Source organism: Mycteria americana, chromosome 6, assembly GCF_035582795.1.
Source record: "Mycteria americana isolate JAX WOST 10 ecotype Jacksonville Zoo and Gardens chromosome 6, USCA_MyAme_1.0, whole genome shotgun sequence".
NCBI classification, from domain to species: Eukaryota; Metazoa; Chordata; class Aves; order Ciconiiformes; family Ciconiidae; genus Mycteria; species Mycteria americana.
Genome location: NC_134370.1, coordinates 62,437,208 through 62,457,915, shown reverse-complemented (window position 1 = coordinate 62,457,915; position 20,708 = coordinate 62,437,208). Strand labels below are relative to the sequence as shown.

Sequence of the window (20,708 nt, the reverse complement as noted above, 5' to 3'; positions counted from 1 at the left end):
CACCAGCAGAAGTGGTGCTTCCGTTAGCAGCAGCATCTTCCTCCGTCCCATCGACCCCACTGGCAGTGAACCCACTCCCTGTCCGCACCCACGACCAACAAGAGCAAGACAGCCAGAAGGATGCCAAGGTGGACTGGAAATGTTCAGCAACCAAGAATGACAATTTCTGCGTTTTTGATATATTATACATGAAGCAATCGAGCTCCACTCTACACAGAGCAGCACTGCTCCGCCAGCCCCATGCTGCCGGGAGGCACAAGCCACCACTGCCTGCGCACAGCATCGCCCCAGAGCCAGCCACCATGCTAGGCTGGGAAACAAAAGCCCCCTTTGCCATGAGAAGCTCTTTAGGCAGAATATCTTTTTACGTGGGTCCTTCCCCAGCTTTCAGGACTGAGTGGGGTATTTTGGGCTGTCTAGCCCAAAAGCAGCACTCAAGGTAGGTTTTCATTTTTTTAACCTAACATACAGCTTCATTGCTGGATCTTGGGCTGTACTTCTTCTCCCACAGGGCAGCGCTACTAATAATGTTCCTGCTATGTGTGTGGTCATGCAAAACTGCTCCAACTCCTAAACAATAGCAGCTATTTTTAATTAGGAATTGTAATTCAACCAGACAATGAACAAACAATGAGAGTCTGCAATCTTCTAACCAGAGAGACAGCTCCTGTTTGACCACAATGATTCTCCACGCACTTCTGAGAGCTAGATTTTAAGCCTGAAAACCGGCCCAGTTAGACTAAAAAGTCACAACATGATGTCCTTGCAAACTCTGGGAGCTCCTGGTGCCTTAAGGGGTACCCCACGGCCAGATCCCCCTTGTCCCTGGAATGCAGAGGTACCCCAGCCTCCAGATACTTTCCCAACAGCCAAGCATTATAAGCCGCAGCAAACTCATTAAAAAACAATACAATTATTTAACTGATGGCCAAAAGATATCAGTACCACAACTCTACCCATGCACACATACATACACCACCTATTTTTAAAGGGACCCACAGCAAAATTCACACAATCAATGAGCCATTAAGAGAACACTCTTGAAACCCCTTTGTTACCCCTAACACCAGGGCTGCCTGAGTTTGCAATAGCTTCAGGTCACGCACTGTGTCACTATCTCCTGTCTTGCAGGGAAGAAGCCCCGGGCACGAGGAGCGTTGGCTGATGAACAGAGCCCTCCTTCCTTTGGCATGGACTCCTCCTTCAGGTTTAAGAGCACCGTGGGGTCAAGAGCACTATAAGCGCAACTGCATAGAGAGAAGCACCAATACCTGGGCACATAGCCAATAACATAGGGAATGAAAACCTGCTTTATCCCCATTTCGTCCCACTCCTTTTCTCTCACCCTGCTACAATGAGTCTTGACTCATGCCACACCATGGGTGAAAAACAGGCCTGTGCTGCCAAACCCTGAACACCCACTAGAAATTGGAGATGCAACCATCTTTGATAGCTTTGGGCAATCCCTGGCAAGGGAAGTGCCCGGTCAGGAGCATCATGGCATCCCTGGCTTTGCCGAGGAAAGGCAGAGCTGCGAGGATGCTCAGCAGAAATCTACGTGTGCTTCGGCAGCATCAATCGTGAGGCGGAGGTGATCAGCGTGTAGGTGTCACTGTGCAGGAAGCTGAGCCATGGGAATGAAAAAGAGCTGATTCAGCAAGGGTTTTATACCATGCTTTTCCCACAGTGCATGGGTGAGCGGGTGGGGAACACATGTCCACGTATGCAGGGACAGTGGTGTGTGCATGGGGGCCAGGGGATGCTGCAAGAGCAGTGGGAGGGGGCGTAAGCGCCTATATAAGATGAGCAGGGGCTGGATGCAAGATGAGTATCAGGAGTGCACGTACACATCCTCCATGAGATGGTGGATGTCTTGGGCAGTCCGGTCCCACCCATTTGATGCAGGCGTGAGGCTGCCAGGCAGCACAAGCAGCAGGCTGTGCTAGAACCACTCCAAATCCAGAAGGAAACCAGCTCAGGGCCTCCCCTCACCTGGCTTGTTAAGTGCTTGACAGTTCACACATCACGGGCTCCCTTTCCAAAATCACCCCAGGTGAGCCAACCCTGCTCACCGCCCCTACAGACACCGGGATTAGACAGGCCAGAGGAGCTGCTTTCAGGCCAGAGGAGCAGGCAGTTTTGTATGAGAAAACACTTCCCTGTCCACTCCTTGATGTCTGTATCCAGGAGTATTTCCATCACCAGGACCTCTAGAGGCAGGTCAATGTTAGCAGCCCAAAGCCATGTTCTTCTTAATTTAAGGGTTTCTCTTCCTAATGGATCCTCATCACCAGGAACGTCCCTGCCCAATGTGCCATCACCCACCGCAGCTGTGCTGCCAGTGTCACTTCCCCGCACCGGCGCTGGAGCCTGCTCGGCCCCCTTTGATCACGGGTGTTACTACAAATATCTTCAGTAAACACGCGCTCAAGTAACAGAGATAGGATCTGAAACCCAAGCAGCTGCAGGAGGTGATCAGCTTGTGTGCAAACTAAATCGGGTGCACATCACATCTGGAGCAAGGCAGGGCTGCACTGCTGGCTACAGCGGCTCCTTCTAAAGCAGTCAGGGGCCAGGCAGAGCCACATTTCCCACCCTCCCATGCTGCTTTTCTTTCTCTCGATACAACCACCCAGACAACACCTGCAGAGCTGGCCGACGGGCAAGGTATTCGGAATTGATTTTGCCAGCCATTCCAAAACAGCCTGAAAAGCTCTCATTTCTGTAGCACCATCATGGCAGGAAGGTCTGAAGATTGACTCACTGAGCATGAGGTTGCAACTCAAAGTACAGGTGCAATAGGTGGGATGGACACTCCACCTCTGCAAACACAGGTTGGACTTCTGAGTTCTGAAAAATGTGGATATTTCTTCCACTTGCTCTTTCAGAGCTGGATGAAACAACGCAGAGCATAAAATAGCCACAGGTAAGGAAAACCAGCTGAGAGGGCTGGGAAGATCTGAGCAGGTTGAATCGAGTCCCACTGGCCATGGGATCTCTCCTGTTAGTCAGATGTTGCAGCCCGGAGAAGGGGATGAGAAGGTGATGCTGGGCACAGAAGTTCATTCCTGCTCCGTGGGGTGACAGAAGCAGTAATTTTTGTTGCTCACACTTTTCTTCAGGTACCTGCAACATCTGCTCTGGAAGCAGCCAGCCAGAGCCTGCGGGGTTTCTTCAACATCCAAATCTTTTGCAGGACGTTCATGTCAGCACTTGTAGCTCAGAGCATTTTCTATGAGAGGCAACTGCAAACCAGAAGGAAGGAAAATTTGGAGGCAGAAGGTCATTGCAGCAACCTCCAATGCCTTCCACCTGCTGGCAGCTGAGCGTTGAGGTCAGGGCTCTTCCACAGGCCCAAGCCAGAAACCCAGGCTTTGCTAGGACAAATGAGGAGACACAGAATAGAGTAGCAAAACACACATAAATGCGAATACAGCTACTCATAGGTCCTTATTAAATCCTCTAAAAGTATCTCATGCAGGATGACTGAGAAGGACAAGATCGTAAGGCAGTGAGGAGCCCCAGTGCAGAAGAGTCTTGACCCACAATTGCCTACTTCAGAGAAGTGAATAGGCATTGCGTCCTGCTGGAGAAGAGCGTGGGCTGAAGACCGGCTTTCATGTTAGAGGAAAAAAGAGGAAAAGAGAAGTTTGGAGAAACTGGAGACATGGCAGAGACCTGTGGGAGGAACTGAGACCTGTACAGCCTGGCCCCAGGCTGGGCACTGGGCAGCAGAGCGCTGCTGTCACTTCACACTGGGCTCCACATTTATATTGCATGAAAATAATATTTGACAAATCGTCTTATCCCTGGGGGGCCAGAGGGGAGGGGAAAGGAAAAGTTTCTCTTTTCCACTACCAACAGGTTCAGTTTTCTTTTTTAGCCAAATGAAACTGCAAGCATTTATGGCTTTATTTTTATGTTGTTGGTGGTTTTGGCAAAAGTGGGAACATGAACTGACCAAAAATAGAAATGCTGCATACTTTTTAGCTTCCCATGCCCAGTATGAACAAAACACACTAGGCAAACAAAAAGAATTTACAGTGGTAAGGGTAAATATCCTTCCCATTTTTGTTTTCAAGACCTATTAGAAACAGAGGTAAGGAAAGCTATTTGTTTAAAAAGTATGATTTTTTAAATGACCACAATGTTCCTTTTAAACTGCACTGAAATACAAGATAAAGACAGGGTACTGAGTGAAATAGTGCTGATGGCACTTTTATTGTGTGATTTGCCTTGTTTTTTTCTGAAGTACTTCTTTTTAGCCGATTACCATGTATTTACAGTTAGTGTAATTATATCTAATTACTTAATTAGCATGAATAAGTGTAATTACTAACTTCGAATATGTAATTATGTCAGGGCAGCCTGTAATAAATGAGGTTGAAAAAAACCCTCATTAGGACTCTACGGAAGGACGGCTGTTCCACCCGTGTGGAGAATGCAACCCAGTCCCCAGACTGCGCCAGTCCTGGAATAGGAAAACACAGCCAGCTCTGGTCGCGTCTGGCAATAACCTCCACCAAAATCAAACCACTTGCCCCAAAAGTCTAGCTTCACGGCAGTGGTGGGAACCAAGCATCCACTGATGGGAGACAGACAGGGATCTGCAGAGGATCTCCCCCCAGATTCATTTTCTCCATTGAGGTTTGGATTTTTTTCTCTGAGTTGTGTCATTCTTGAGAGGACCTCTTTGGTCAGACAAGAAATACGAGGAAATAGAGCAACTGCAAAACTGTGCTGTGGCATTTGAGTAAAGGTTGAGAGATAAGATCCAGGAACTAATCTCCATCTGATGCATTGTGCTGATAATAAATTACTACTATTAAAGTAAAACAATCTTCCAAAATGTTTCTTCTGAAACGTTACCAGTCTTTCACTACAAAAATCTCCAGCTACTCATAATTACCCATTTTGCAAATTCAAATCCTGGACATCAGGAGATGGAGGTGAGGTTAAAAGTTGCTGCTACTGCCAAGAAGCATATGTATGAAAATGATGTCCTACCAACAGCCTCATGAACTTATTTCAAGCTGATGCTCCTTTTTTTTTTTCCACTGATCAGGAGCTATCTGTTGTAATGAGCTGACTCTTCCTATCTAGAAGGACTGATAGCCGTTTTCTGGACACAAATGAGCGTAGACTGGATCATGTTTAGCATGACCGAAACCCCTGACCATAGGTTGAAGCTATGTGGTCCTACACCCTATCTCCTCATCACATATTCTGTCCACAGTGCTTGTTCCACAACAAGTCCTGTTCTTCTCCTCTCACCTGTTTATTTCCAAATATAGAGAGGTGCAAACTCATCACAACCTGTCATTTCTCCTGCTGACATCTGCCAAGCAGTTATGCCACTTGGTTTCTCCTCCATGTCCAAAAGATCAGGAGAAAAAGACTATTTCAGCTTATTCTTCTGAAATCAATTTGTGGTTGGACTGTCTCCATTGCCAAGCTCTTTGCTTAACCCTCCAGGTAGGGCTGAGGATGGCTGAAACAAGGATTGGTTGCAAACCCTACTGCTGCCCAGCACACCTTGGAGCTACAGCGTAAAGATGGGGGGAGCATCTTCTCAAAGACTCAATGCTTCATCACAGGAAAACAAGGTGGTGCAGTTTCTTCCATGGCTCTTTGAGAAGCCCTCAGCCAGGAAGAGAAAGAGGACCCTGAGCCAAGCTTGTCCCTCCCGCTCCCTGATTAGATCAGGCAGTAGCAGAAAGGGGGTAAGAGACAACTGCAAAAATCCCAGAAAGTCAGAGGTGAGAGCTGGCTCCGTGCCCTTCATCTCATCGATGCGAGGACAGCACATCCCCAGTGAGGAACACGTCTCTATCTCCTTGAGGACACGTTAACAAGAAGACCCCACAGGACAGCATTGCACAGCAGGAGCAAGGGGCTGCAGCTCTGCGGGCAGGGAGCTGCTCTCCATATTTCAGCTGCAATTCCATTATGCAGAGCTAAGTGGCTGGGAATAAACATCTGTCATCCCTGCGTGATAACCGATGTTTGCTAGTATAGAAGGTGACAGAGATCTATATCACATCAATGTACTATTAATACTGCATTAAGCATATAGAGTTTGCTCTCCTCATTGCAGCACAGTAATGGGTATCGGCATGTCCTCATCCCAGACAACATCCAAGAGCACAAGGATGCTTCCAGGAGGAAGGAAGGAGAAAAGCTTCACGTTGGAGAGAGAAATCACTTGCTGAAGATGTTGCTCTAGCAACACCTCTGTGCAAAGGAGAGACACTGGGTGCCACAGAGCACCTTTGATCACAGCTGGATGGGGGCTCTGCAGGAGGTGGGTGGCAGGAGGGAGGTGACAGCTTGCATCAGTACAGGCTTAGCTGGATATTGAGGCACTCCCCAGCCCAGAGGAGTTATCCTTTCTACAAGTGACAGCAAATGAACAGCTTGGACAGCAAGTGTTTGTGTCCAAGCTCTAGACAGGGGGAAAGAAAAACCCTCCAGCATGAAAACCACAGGGAGAACAGGAGCAACAAATATTCTCCAGCTCAGGTTTAAGTTGAGCAGAGCACATCAGATCAAACAAAACCCTTATAGCAAAAGCTCCCCAAAGCATGGTTAATTTAAAAGGTGAATTATGAAACTTTCCAGCCTCCAGCAAAGCCACCAGTAAAGTCAGAAGTTTTGCCCCAGTAAAGTCCTGGGGACTAAAATACAATACACACACCAAATCCAACCCTGCCTGAGGTCTTGAAGCCTAGGTTTTGCCTTGTGAATGACAAGCAAATCTTAAAAATATAAGGGCTTTCAGCCTGCCAGCATCCAGCTGTGGTTTGCCTCTTGTTAGCACCCAAAGGGAGTGCCTGTGCATGGGGTTTGGTTTCAGCCCCGCTGCCTCACAACCCTGGGAAACCTGGAGCTTGGAGGTGGTGATTTGCCATGGATTTCCAAGTGTGCACAGTTGTCACTAGTGCTGCATTTCACCCCCGTGGCACCTTCCACACATGAACCGGCTCCAGATGCCACCCCCAAGCATCTCTGTGAACTCTTCAGATCCTGATTGAATAGCCCCATGAAACTCTGAGGCCAAATCCTGCTGCAAGTGACTTCCCCTGCAACCCGCCCAGCTCTGACAAGCCCCACAGGGCAAACGTTCAGAGCAGAACTTAATCCCTTGAGGTTTAAGCTCTGCTACTGCACAGCTGCGACAGCACCCGCATCTTGCAATGGTCGGCGCATAGATTGAAGAGATTCGAGAGAGCATAGGAGGGGAAGGAAAAAACATAAAGCGGGGGAGCCCCCCCTCCCAAGCTATCAGAGTTTGTAAATCATTTTGAGATGAGGTGCTATAGGAAATGTAAAATATATAATTAACGGCACAGAAAAACCATGCTACATTCAGCTTCTCCGCTCCTGCCTAATCACCACCCTCCTCCTCCCCCTCTCTACAAACAGACCAAATTTAGCACAATAAAATGAAAATCAAAGGGAAAGCCGGGCGCATTCATTGGGTACACCCCATCGCTCTGGCAAGCAAAGCATGGTGATAACGGCTCGGGCACCGGCTCGCAGCGCCCAGGAGGGGCTGCCCCAGGGACACCTCCATGGGAGCAGCGGCTGCAGCTCCCAATCCCGACGGGAGGAGCAGTGGCCAGGGAGCAGTGCGCTCCTGCTGAGCACTTAACGCTGAACGAGTTTCTGCAGGTTGGGAGATTGGCCTCCTCCCTGTTTCCAGGGGCTGAGTTATGTCTCCTGCGCTCATGAGTCAGCAGCAGCCAAGGGGAGAGCAGAGGCGACTTCAGCGCGGCACTCCCTGCATCCTTTTACCCAGCGCTTTTCTTTTACGCTCAGAATTTAGGAGCGCAAAACAGAGAGGACTACTTGATCTCCACCTGCTAGTCTACTGAGCCCAGTTCACAACCCAGATTTGTAAGGGGAATCTGCAAAAGCTTTACAGAAGCCCATGAAAACAAGACAACCAGCATCTAAGCCTCCTGTTCTTTATCTCCATGCATCTGCCCCATCTATGGCCACATGTCCTGAGCTTCTCCCTGGCCCAGTGGGGAGCCAAGGAGGCAGCCCCATGGCTGGGAAACTGCTGGAGGAGGAAGGGGAGGCAGGTCCTTTCCCCAGCCAGGCAGGGGTCAATTCCATCCCCGCGCTCCCAGGCAGCTCTTGCTCATGCCTGGGACCTCACACTTGGAGCCGACACGGCAGAGCCCAGCTTCGAATGGCACTTTCAGGCAAGGGGGGAAGGTGACTGGTGGGTGGCGGAGGGAAGGTGAAGGGAGGTGAAGGTGAGAGTGGAAAGTCTTCTCTGGAAGCACCTACATGTATGTTATGATTTCTGAGACCTGAGATTCACTTTGGTTTCTGGACCATACCAAGACCGACTCTCCTCAAAAACCTCCTTCTCTTCTTCCTCATCATCTTAACCTCTTCCTCCTCGCCCTCCTTCCCCCATCCCCCCAACCGATCCCCTGGTCCTCGCAGGGGCCTCCGGCCGGATCGGGCACTCACACGTGTCTGGCTTGTGGCAGTTGTGACCTTGTCGGAAGTACTGGGGGTTCTCGATGACGGGAATGCGGGTCATGCCGATCACCACCGTGTCCGGGCCAGCATCCAGGGACGAGGGTGTCGTGATGCCATGGTTGATGTGATGGAGGGGACTGGCTGAATCCTCCTCTCCGCTGATCACTGCCACGGGACCTGCAAACATGACGCACATCTGTCAGGCACAACAGGGGAAAGGGAACCTGCAAGACCTGCTGACCGCACAGGTATGGATCACTGCGGGTCAGCAGTGGATCACCACCAGCCCCTGGACAGGATGCTTGTCCTAGTACTCCTGGCAGTTGTCCCGTCCCCTTGGCTAGTTTCTCCAGGCAGCTCACAGGGCAGGGAAGACACCTCAATTTTTCTTTCCTGGTTTTGGGGTACCAGGCTAACAATCCTGTAGGGGTTAAAGTAGCTAGCTACAGGTAACACCACATCAGAGGTGAGTCCTGCACAAAGTCCTCTCCTAGAGCTGTCACAAGATAGGTCAGTTGCTGTGGTGCCTGTATAGCCTGGCATCACGAGCTTGGCAGAATAAATAACCAAGCTTAGACTGGAGAAGATCTATTTCACCCCCAAAGAAGATCTATTTCACCCCAAACCCATATTCACACCATTTCTCTTGCCCATTGTGTTGCCCATCTTGTTTCCCCTCCTCCAGTTTCACCCAGGCATGCACACAGAGCCCTTCAGTCAGGCTGATACCTACAGGGACCCACGATGTACTGGAGCAGATCCTGCTCAGCTCATGCTGCCTCCCACCACTACCACCACAACAAATGGCAACATCTCTCCTTACCCTCCTGACCCCAAAAAGCTCACAGCACCATTAGACAGGCAAGGAAATGAGGCAAAGTAGTCAGACCCCAGGAGCAATGGAAGTCTCCTATCCCTCCACAGCCCCTCTGGTATTCATTAATTGCTCTCACTGGAGCAAGAGCACAGAGGCAGTTTCCCATGGGAGGACCCCTCTGCCATGCTGGCACCCCTTGGAGGCCACAGGCACCCAAGGATGGCAGAGAGGAGAGCCCCCAGCAAGATATGGAGAAGGCAGCACCACAATCTTTAGGCTGAGCTGCAACAAACCCAGAAGATTCTCTCCTCCTTGTCTCCCCTAATTCATCTGCCACCATCTCAAGTACTTCTTAACTCCCAATTTCTCATCTGCTGTTTGCTCATGGGACCTGTTATCGATCCCCGCCAGGCTGAGAGGGACCTGGCAGAGAGCTCGAGGTGGTTCCTCTGCACTGACCACCATGCAAATTCTTGAAGTTACTGCTCCGTCAGCAAGGAGCCCTCAGCACAGTCCACATGCCTTCCCCAAGTCCCCCAGCACCCACTTATGCATCCTTGTCTACCTCCACAGAGAAGGTCCCCAAAACACCAGCATGCCCAAATGCACCCACATCGATCTCCCTCCTGCAGTCGGCCAGCCAGCAACCATGCTCCAGGCCCTCCAGCCTCCTGCCCCAGCCATGACTTCTTACACTCAAGTGCCTGCACCCAAGAGCATCACCGCTCTAATCTTGCCCTAACCAATGGCAGGCTTGTTCCCATTGGCAAAAAGAAGCGATGAAAGAAAGAGCATCCATACCATTGAGAGCCAAGGCCTGCTTCCCACACAGTGCTATTTCACAATGTTCAGCTGTACCCCAATTCTTGGCTTATGCTTTGTTTTATTTTTAGACCTTCTAACTTCAGCCTTTGCTATCAGCTGCCAAGGCTGGAAACCTCAGAGAATGTCAGGCCTTAATATATTATTCCCCACTTCCATCTATTCTCACCCGTCCTAGGGTCCAACCTGCAAACCAACATCACAAACACCTCCATCATGAGGTGAAACCCTCTAATCCATGCTGCAGAGATTCATGCTGCGTAAACACAGGATCCTGAGGAGGTGGGCAATGTGGGGACACACTGCAACCTTCCATGAGGACCTCCCTTATATATTCACATGGGAAGAAAACCCACACTCAACTAGAGATGCTCCTTTTCTCCTGTCTGGATGCTACCAGGGGCTACCAGAAGCTCAAGCAAAAGCGAGCAGGGATGCTGCATTGAGCCTTCAAACCTATTCAGAGAGGCCAGTCTTTTACCTACATCGCATAGAAAATGCCTCTCTCCCATCAGTAATCTACTTCTAATTGCACAATTACTTTATTATGTGCACTAGCAACAAAGAGGGGTCTTCAAGCCATTTTACTCTCAAGAGCTTCTGGGAGGACAGGGCTAACACCAGCTCCATGCAGTCATTCTGCCTGCATTAATCTAGTCTAAAGGCTGCTCATTTTTGGACCTTCAAGTATTGTTTGTTCTTCCAAGTGGGATATAATAAAGTTATTGTGTAATTAGCAGAGTCCTGGCAGCCATGACAGGTGTTTTAGTCACAAGAAAAAAAAGTCTCTCCCTTTATTGTGAATTCCTTCTGGCAGGTTCTGGCTTTTTTTTACGTTACTCCCCGGGCCCGCGTGACTTCCAGCTTTTGAGACACAAAGGCAAAATTCAGCTCTTGCCGCAAGATGCCTCTGTTGGGACTACACACGCTGTATTTCTCCAAGCACAAAAAACAAACAGGCAGTTTTGGTTTGAATTACTTTTGTTCTTTTGCGATGTCAATTCTTTGCACGCAAACCGGGAGGATTGGGTTTTGCATGACGCGCACATTCCTTCAGCCGTTCCCTGCACCGCTGGCCGGCCTGTCTGCAGTGGGGAGGGGGAGACCTCTGCATTTCAAGGTGCAGTTCACAAAACAAGTCATACAAATATCAGCTGGTATAGACCGGTGTAGATAATTTGAGGACAGACCATAAAGACCTCCCTTGCAGTGGAGGCGTGGGAGAGGCTATTGAGGGCTTGTTGCTTTCCCTAAGCATCCAAGGTGTTGCTTCAAAGGAAGGTACCTAATCAGGCAGTGGGATGTGAAAGGCCTCTCTAGTGAATGATACGAAGGAAGTCTTCATTGTCCTCTGCTTTGAGAGCGGAAATCACACCTTTGTGACAAGGAGCAAAGAGGACATCTCCTACAGCATTAGTACTGGAAGGAGATGGCTGGTTTCATAACCAACCATGGGACATACGTCAGACTGGCACAGACCCTGCTGGGGACGTAGTTCTCGGGGGGCTCACAAGGCCCTGCCAGCACTTAACCCTTGATGTCCTTGCTTGCACAGCACCTCCTCATTTTTAAGGAACACAGATCAGAGCAGTGTCCCTCTGGCACAAGCAGGTTAGAAGGACATGGCTACATCTAAAAGAAAGGGCATGATCAAGGAGATCGGGTACTTGTGAAACTAAGCACAGCCAGCATCTATTACCCAATGCTCTCTGATGGCTATTTCCTTGCCAATAAACAGATCCAGAGTCTGACCTTCTTTACACTCCACAGGTTTTTTTCTGCAGCTCACTTCTTAGGAGGACTTTCTACATGTGTTATCCCTAGTTTCATGGCCCAAACCTGTCCAAGATCTATGGGGTAAGAGATAAACATGTCTCAGCTGATCCACAGCTGCATTCCCATTCCCCAGCAAACACTAGGTCCTGTGAATGGATTCAGACTCTTAGTCATCCCGCTTAAGTCAATGCTGCCAAGCTTAGACATTTACAAGACCTACCAACCCTCAAAACCCTCAGAGACGAACTCTGATGCTCCATGACCATCTCAACACATTCCCATTTCTGCAAAAGTAGGAAACCCCAAGAACTGCCAAGGCAGTTGCAGTCCTGACACCACAGGGATAGTAAACCACAAAGTATATTCTACCCTTGCAGTAATCCAGGGACAGCTTACTGCCTCTGACTGTATTTCCAGGTCTTGGAAAAAAAACAATTCACATTCTCAAGAGTCCTAAGGATGGACACAATGCACTAGCTTTCAAGCTTTCAGAAACGTTTCTGATGACTGAGCTGGCATGGACTATAACATATCATTCATCCGATTCCTCCCAATATCCTCCACAGGATGTAATTGGATTAAAGACATAATTTACAGTTGAGGCCTTCTCCAAGTTTCTCCTATTAACTTTTGGCAGGGGGGAGAGGTGTAGAAATCTGGACAACATTAACTCATACAAGAGTCATGGCTCTTTATCACTTTCATTCTTTCATTCCCATTTCTTCTGGCTGGTCACAGCTGAGATCAAGTTCCCTCTAAGCACACAGCCACTCTGTTGCCCCTCTGAGACTCAGACGAGTGCTGGACTCGCTGCACAAGCCTGAGACAAACTTTAAAAACATCACTGATATCAAGCAGTCACTGATCACTTTTATAGGTTTGACTATTGCTCTGACACTCAAAATATATACTGCCATTAGTAGCTCCTAGAAATAAAGCAGCTACCTAGACTTCAACTTTTTTAATCTGTCTTGGCAATAGCATATATTTTTTGCTGTTAAGTAGGTAAAGAGGTTGAGTTTCTGATGTATAATGCTGATGAATGGCTTTATTTGGAAGAATTCTCACCAGCTTCAGCAGTGCATTTTCCAGGTAAGGTTAAAGGAAAAAATGGAGTAAAATGAAAAAGAGACTACAGATTTTAAGATTTAGGTTTACCTTCCACTTGACAGAGAAATGGGCAGAGGGAGATAGAAAATAAGCCAGCTTTGTACTGTAAAAATGCAGAATAATAATCAAGGGTAGCCTGGGGTAACTGCTGATATACCATCCTATGATCTTAAAACAAAATATAAAATATTTTGGAGCTCCTCTGAAACTTAAAATCTAAACAGTGATGCAGTAGCTGTTTCTGTAAATAACTCAGCCTGTTCTATGGACAAACATACTGTGTATATTAACTGTAAAAAGAGTCTATTTGTTAATACTTCAAGAAGCCTTTGCATGTTCTGAGCATCGAACATGTTACATCTATACTCTGAAAGGCTTTTGATGGCTCTCCTTCCATCCAAGCAGGGGTCTTACCAGCCAGCAGCATCCACACTGCCTGCAAGGACAGAGTTTAGCTGTTCTCCATGCTAAGCCCATGCAGTTTTCCTGCCAGGGAAGCAATGTCAGCAGCAGTGATGGGGCCACAGAGCTGCAGGGAAAGGCTGGGTAGATATTAAGGATGCCCCAGGGCTACCCCTGGGTGAAGAGGCGGTCAGTCCCTGCTCCAGCCCAGCAGTACAGCCACTGCCAACCTGCCCCTTTGCAACACCAGCGGGAGAGTCAACCACAACGACCAGAAAATTAGGATCAAAATGAACCTGATGTTAACCAAAGAGCAGCGAGGCAGCTCGAAAACATTGCTTTTGGAAACGCCACAGGGAGCAATGCTGTTCTCCCTTCCCTCCCTCATCTCCTCTACAGCCAACTCCTCTTTCCCAAGAAAGACACCTCATTCCAACACCACCGTTCCCAGCCTCATCTCCACCCGCTTTTCTCCCCCAGACTCCTGGTCAGGCTATGCTCCTTCCATCCCAGCAATGTTCCAGCTCTTCTTGCTTTGCATCCATGCTGATATTATCATCTCTGCAAATACTGAGCAAATACTGTTCCAGATTGCCCCAAAATCTCTGATTTCCAGAAAATCTGTTGTTCTCTATTCAGCACTCTTCCCCGTGGCTAAACTGGAGTTTGGCTTGGTGTTTTCCTTTATCTCCTTGTTCATCTGGAAGCTCTATGAAATAGGATATACCTTTTAGTCCATGTCTGTGAATCACCTGGTTCATTCACAGTGTTATATGGACAACTTGTTACTTAAGAAAAATAACCCAAATAATAATAAATAGCTTAGGCACCCCCTGTTTGCATGATCATATCATAATGGTAAATTATTTATCAAGGCTAAGAGCTATACTTTCTGATAAAACATAGGCTCAGGAATATAGGGTACTTTATAAATAACCACAGATTAGGGAAGATAAGATAATAGTTACTTCATACACATCCGTAACATAATGAATGCTCCAAGGCAGACAGGTGAAGAAACAACAAAACTCCAGCTTGCTATCACAGTAACCTCTCCAAAACAGCAAAAATGATCGAAGGTGTAGAAAACATGACCTCCAAGGGAAAACTGAGAGAATTATGCTTTGTGTTGAGAGGAGAAGACTGAAGGGACACGTGATAACAGCCTTCAAATATGTAAAAGGTTGCAGCAAAGAGAAATATAATAGCTGTTCTCCACGTCCACTGGGGATAAAACAAGAAATAATAGGTTTAAATTGCACTGAGGGAGATTAGGGTTTGAATGTTTTCCCTAATGCCTAGCAGTACGGATGGTTGAGCACTGGAACAGATAACCCAGGGATGCTGCAGGGGCTCAGCCACTGCCAGGCTGGGAAGGGAAAGGTTAAAGAAAATTCTTTCAAGGACGGTTTAGCTACAGGGCCTGATGCTGCTCAGAGCCCTCCCTGGCTGCAGCACTTTTCACCTGCAACTGAACAGCTCTCAGCAAGGAGCGCTCTTCCCTTTTTGATGCTTCCAAAGAAACTCCAAACAGGGACCTCGCCAGTGCTGCAGATCAGGTTTGGGCAGCATCCGAGGCACCATGGGTGCAGCACTGGACCAGGATGGGGCCATGGTCTCTCCAACGTGGTTTCAGAAAGGACAACTCCATCCACATCCCAGGCCACATGCTCAGGAGAGAAACTGAGTTTGCTGAAGTAGAGAGCAATGAGGCACGTGCTCAGGGCTGCAGGGCAATCCTTCTCTCACCACCCATGCCTCCAGGAGCTGCCGCTCAGAACATAATTTTTTGATCAAAAATGATCACTGCAAGAGCTAAGTGTGCCGTCCACATTTGCCTGTGTAATATAAAGGAGCCATATAATTAACCTACTTAATTAGGAACTGTATATGACCCATAACTAGAAAAAAAAATGCTCTCCTAGTAAAGTGGGTCACCATGCATTGTATAGCAAGCGCTGAAGCAGACCTCATTAAACTCCAATATATATTATATATAAAATCCACCCTTCCTCTGTCATCAAAGCTCTGTTGGCACTTCCATATTTCCCTGATCTTAATCTTAAATACTGTTCTTCAAAGGGCCATATCACTGACTGGCAAGTAGATAATTCCAAGACAGGATCTCTCAGTCTAGCTTTACAACTCAGAGCTGTGTATACGCACATACACGTTTATTTTTAATGCAGATAGAAAACTAACCCCAAACTTCAGTTCATCAGGAAAACAAACAAAAAAAATGTTTTAAAAAAATTCCAACCTTTTGCTGGAGCTGAAATCAAGCTATCCCCCAGGGCTGATCTCTGCACCAGCAAGGAAGGGAACTGAAACTCATAAAACAATAAGCACAAGCACAACAAATACAATTAAAAATCTAGCCATGCTCACAGCGAGATTGCATTTACTGTCTCATAAAGAGCGTCTTGTCCTGTCAGGCAAACAAAAGGAAATCAATTTCTTAATTTTTATTGGCAGATGTGGGCACAGGGCCAAGTCAGTGCTTGGTGCCTGTGTGGAACCTGCTCAGAGCCAGACTGCCATGGGCTCCAGCCCATCCCCTGCCCTCCGCAGTGGGAAACAGCCACTTCTCCTCATCCCCAGGGTCGCCAATCCCAACTGCAAGATGGTCCATCATGTGGCACCTCTTCCCCTGAGCTGCAGCAGATCCTTCAACTTGTACAAAACACTGGGCTTTAAGTGGAGACCCCCCTAATTCCCGCTCCTTGTGCACTTGCTTTGTCACCACCACCTCAACCAGGTCCAAGAGGCTTTTCCCACACCTGTACAGCTTGGTTCTGTCTCCCTGCCCCAAATTCACCCTGGGATATCCTCGCATCTTTGCACAACCCCTGCAACATGCCACGGGAGCTGGAGGGCATCGCTGGAGGGGCTAGCCCATACAGCACAGCTCTGGCTTGAACCACGCCACGACCATCTGGGGAGACTGCAAAGGTGCCAACCCCGCCTCTGCCATGGCCCACAGGGCACAGAATCTCCCATCAGCTTTTTGGGGAAACAGTACATATAAAAGGTCATATTCTTGAGCTTTGCAGACAGATGAAGACTCCAAGAAGATAAATTTGACCTCTCAAAGGGATCTACTCCAAATCCTTGGCTTCCAGCCCCTCCAGCAGCAAAGGCAGGAGAAAATGGACAAGCAGCAATCCATTTTCCCCGCTCCTGAATGAGATGATGGGTTCGAGGCCCTGACCATCTTGAGAAGCTGAAAATCCCACTGCATTTCAGGGTGAAAGGGAATGAGGGGCAGGCCCAGGTGCCCTGCACCCACCACTGCTTGGGTTGGACGCATGGCTCGTCCCCCACCCTGCTGCCATCTTCCACCTTCTTATAAATTGCAGATGCATTATCGTATAAAAAAGGGCTGTCAGATCCATTGCCAGTGAGCGATCCCTACATAGGCAATCCTTAAAGCACTTCTGGATCTTTCCTGATAAAACAGTCTGCCAAAATGCTGCTGTTTACAAAAGCCCCTTTCCTTCTTTAGGTATTGACATTTCCTTCTCTCTCTGATTTTTTCAGGTGTTTGCAGGGGGAGAAGATGGATCTTGCTGCAAAGGAGGACACAGCAGCCCTGCACATTCCTCCCCTTGCCCATGCCAGCCTCCAGCCACCTGGGTAGTCCCAGCATGGAGCATCACTCCAGCCCTATCAGGGGGTCGAGGATCCCCAAACCTCTCTCAATCATCCCACATCGTTTCCCTTCCCGCCTTTCTCAGGTTTATTTATTGAGCTTAGACACAAATCCTATAAGCACTCACACTCAGGAATGGAAACAAATGGAGGATCAAATTGGATCCTCCATTCACACTCAGGAACGGAAACAATTAGGATCAAATTGTATAAAATATAAAGTCAATGCATATGACGGCACAAATGCATAAACCCAGCAGAATAAGCAACAGAAAATGCTTACAGTAAAAACGATGAGACAATCTGATAATTAAAAAGGGAGGGATCTGACAAGCCAGGGCCATGTGTGATAGCAAAACCAGCCAGCACCCACAGGAAGGCAAAGCAGGAATTTTTACATCTAGGCTTAAAGCTCCCAGCCCAGTGGTACCAAACCTCTTCAGCTGAGAAAGCATATAACCAGGAAAGGGATTGCAAACAGGGCACAGGGGTAGCCAGGACAATATTTTAGATCCTGCAATACAAGGATCTGCTGACTTTTTAGGTATAGACAAGCCAACACCTTTTCCCACATAACAGGGGATGGATACTGGGAAGCTACTTCATTTGCCAACAGGAAAAGGTTTTCACCGCTGAGGTCAGGTCAAACAACTAGCTAGTAGTACAGACAACAGGAGAGGAAGAAAAGTGTGTTTTATTCGATTGTCGCTGCAGGGAGGAAGACAGTATTTCATCTGGCAATGCCAGTGCTGGCATTCAGACCATCCCCAGTCACCTTCCACCGTTCCTCCCACCTGGCTTCCCCCATTTGCTGGTAACAAGCCAGTTTTTCCCACTGCTAGGTGTGCATGCTCCCCATGGGATGTGAGGAGCCAGCCAGGGTCCAACACATCCATCCTCGCAGAGAAACCTCCCGAGATGGTATCTTGGTGTGGCAGAGCCAACACCAGCAGCTCCCAGAGAAACACGCACCTGGGCGCGGCAGGAGGAGTGACCAGGGGCACCCGGGGATGCGGCAACTGTGCACAGCCGAACTCCCTGCACGGCCCCGCTGCAGCCCTCCTGCCCCAGCCCCAAGGTCAAGGCTCAGAAAGGGCTGGTGGGGCATTTAGGTGGCTGTTGGGTACCAGATGTGCAATGAGACATCAAAATGATATCCCTGTTGCCTTATCTCCCACGCACAAGGCCGTCGTTTCCATCCGTGTTTATGGGATCAGCTCCAATTGAAGCCAAAATTTCATTTTCTTCTCCCAGGTCTCCATCATCCCACTGCACCCAGCCCCCAGCTCCAGAGCTGGGCACCACCCTGCCTGCCCCAAATCCTCCGCTTGTTGCCATTTACCTTTTTTCCCCTTTCTTCCTCTTGACTAGAGATTTGCCTCTTGTTTTTTTCCAAAGTCACCAAGCTGTCACCTCGGGGGCACCTTGAACTCCGAAGCGGCACAGGCTTTACGAGGCGAGAGCCAGGCAGTGGCTGGGTAAAGGCCTCAGCAGCACCTATTAATCTCTTGACTCACTCATCCCTATCACAGACACACCGTAAAAATGATATAAGCATTTCATTCAAACAGTGCTGCAGAGGGAGTGGGGAAGAGCACGGGGCCGATTGATTTCAGTATGTCTGCTCTTTACCTCCAGGTATAAATACAACAGCAAAATCAATCGGAATAACATCATATCAGCTTTCTAATCTCTTCTGTTCGCAAGATGCGCTTTATATACTGCGGCGTTTCCTACAGCTTGTCTACAGGAGGCCCCAGCACCCCCGCACCCTCCAACCCACCCATGTGCAGCCGATTCCTTGATCCTGGCCCCTCCGGTGAAAAGCTTCAGGATCTGCAGATCCAAACCACGGCTCTTCCCCTGCTCCGTGCGGGAGGTGCCGAGAGGTCTCCCAAAGCAACGCGCCTCATCCGCGTAAGAGCAGCACTAACACGCGCTTGCTGAGCCCTGGGTCATGTTTGCATTTGATAAGAGGGAGATGCTCGTTCACTCGCACTCCTTCGTGAGTGGACGGCAGCTTGCTCAGGGTTGACGGGCATCCAGGAGTGCTCAGATGCGCTGCCAAGCACACCGAGGGGGACAGTCCCACCGACACAGGGACACAGGCAAGGCAGCAGCAGTATATGCTTTCCTCACACCCCCAGGACACCGTGGCTGTATTCACCTAGGGGCTCGCACATGGCCCTGATGGTATTTTGCCTCCTCGTGAGCATCCAAGCACCCAGGGGCCAAGCGACCCCAAGCAAACACCCACGCCCGGAGCAGGGCTGCCTGCTCAGCGCTGAGCAGATGCATTTCCTTTCTGCATTTCCAATTTATCATCAGCCCAAGGCTTTTATCCTCTCTCCTGGCCCCCAGCCACCGCAGGGTGAGACTGTGACAAACTGATAAACATTTTCCCCAAGCCCTTGCTCGGGTGAATGTGCGAACGCAGTGTGAGGCTGGAGAAAGGGCTGCCTGGCGAGGTGTCAAGGGGCCATCTTCTGCAAACTCCAGCTCAGCACCGAGGCGATGTTCTCCCCCACCTCAAACCAGACCTTAGCTGAACAGCTGCAAGACGGAGAGGAAAGCAGAGGCGCTTTAAGCTATGGTTCAGTCTTATCCTGCAATTCAGCCAGCAAAGAACATGCATGCAGTGTGCATTAAGGCTGTGGCAACTGCAACACCTTCAACACTGTGGCCAGCGTTGGGTGAAAGCTTTGGGATGTGGTATCTAATCTGCTCAGCGTGGAGCTCTCTTAGTACAAGGGGGCCACCAGTGATGTCTCTGTGAGGGGCTCCACCCATGGCTCCACGACCAGCGTGTCCAGCCCACTGCTGGATTGCTGACCTGAGCCAACAGCACGATGCTGCAGGAACCTATGTCCATGCCAGGAAATACCTAAAACAGCGAGAAATACTGAAGGTCTCGGAGGCAACAGCTGGGACCACTGCTGCCCTCCTGCCCAAGGGTTTTCCTGACCTTTGCTGAGACTAGTGCCCAACGCTGCTTAATAAACACCATCCATGGAGAGAAAGCCCTGCCAGCAGCAGCTCTGCAGCACAAACCAGGGCAGCAGCACACACTCCCCACCAGCCAGGACCATTGTACACCGAGGGCAAGCACAAGCGTTGGGCATGTTTCTCATTAGCTCCGTTCCCGGGTCCATCAGTCGCTTCTGTCCCCCTCCCACCACTCCCCTTCCCACGCCTTGGCCGCTGCAACATCAGTCTTGGGTCATCTTGATCTACTTGGAAAGCTTAGCCGCTATGAAAGCAAACAGCTCGTCCTCTGGCTCCAATCTCTTACTGAAATTAGTGCCAATGGAAGTGTCACTATCAATTTCATAATGTTATTGGATGGACGTAAAACTGGGCCAAGTCCCATATTCCTGACGGGCCATCAAAGGGGTGGGGATTATGGGTAAGGAGACAGGCAGCCCTGGCAGGAAAGGCAAAGGCTCCAGATCAATTAGCCTGACGAGGCTATCTTCCAGCCACATCACTTTGTGCTGACACCAGCGCCTTCTCCCCAGAGCTCAGCCGCCTCTGTGCCGAGAAGGTTTACTTTCTTCAGCGGTAACCGGAGCCTCTCCAAGCCCAGGGAGCTGTGTGTCCCCTCTCCAAATATCCAATTTATGAGACT

At 49.1% G+C, this 20,708-nt stretch overlaps 1 protein-coding gene across 5 annotated transcripts in view; it reads right to left on the bottom strand.

The window, feature by feature from the left end:
• Nucleotides 1-20,708, bottom strand: part of NTRK3 (neurotrophic receptor tyrosine kinase 3) — a 221,350-nt gene that overhangs the window by 89,824 nt on the left and 110,818 nt on the right. For all 5 annotated transcript variants that reach the window (XM_075506228.1, XM_075506227.1, XM_075506229.1 and 2 more), the window contains one exon: nt 8,491-8,679. In XM_075506228.1, the coding sequence (XP_075362343.1) occupies nt 8,491-8,679 (189 nt within the window). The remainder of the gene's footprint in view (nt 1-8,490; nt 8,680-20,708) is intronic.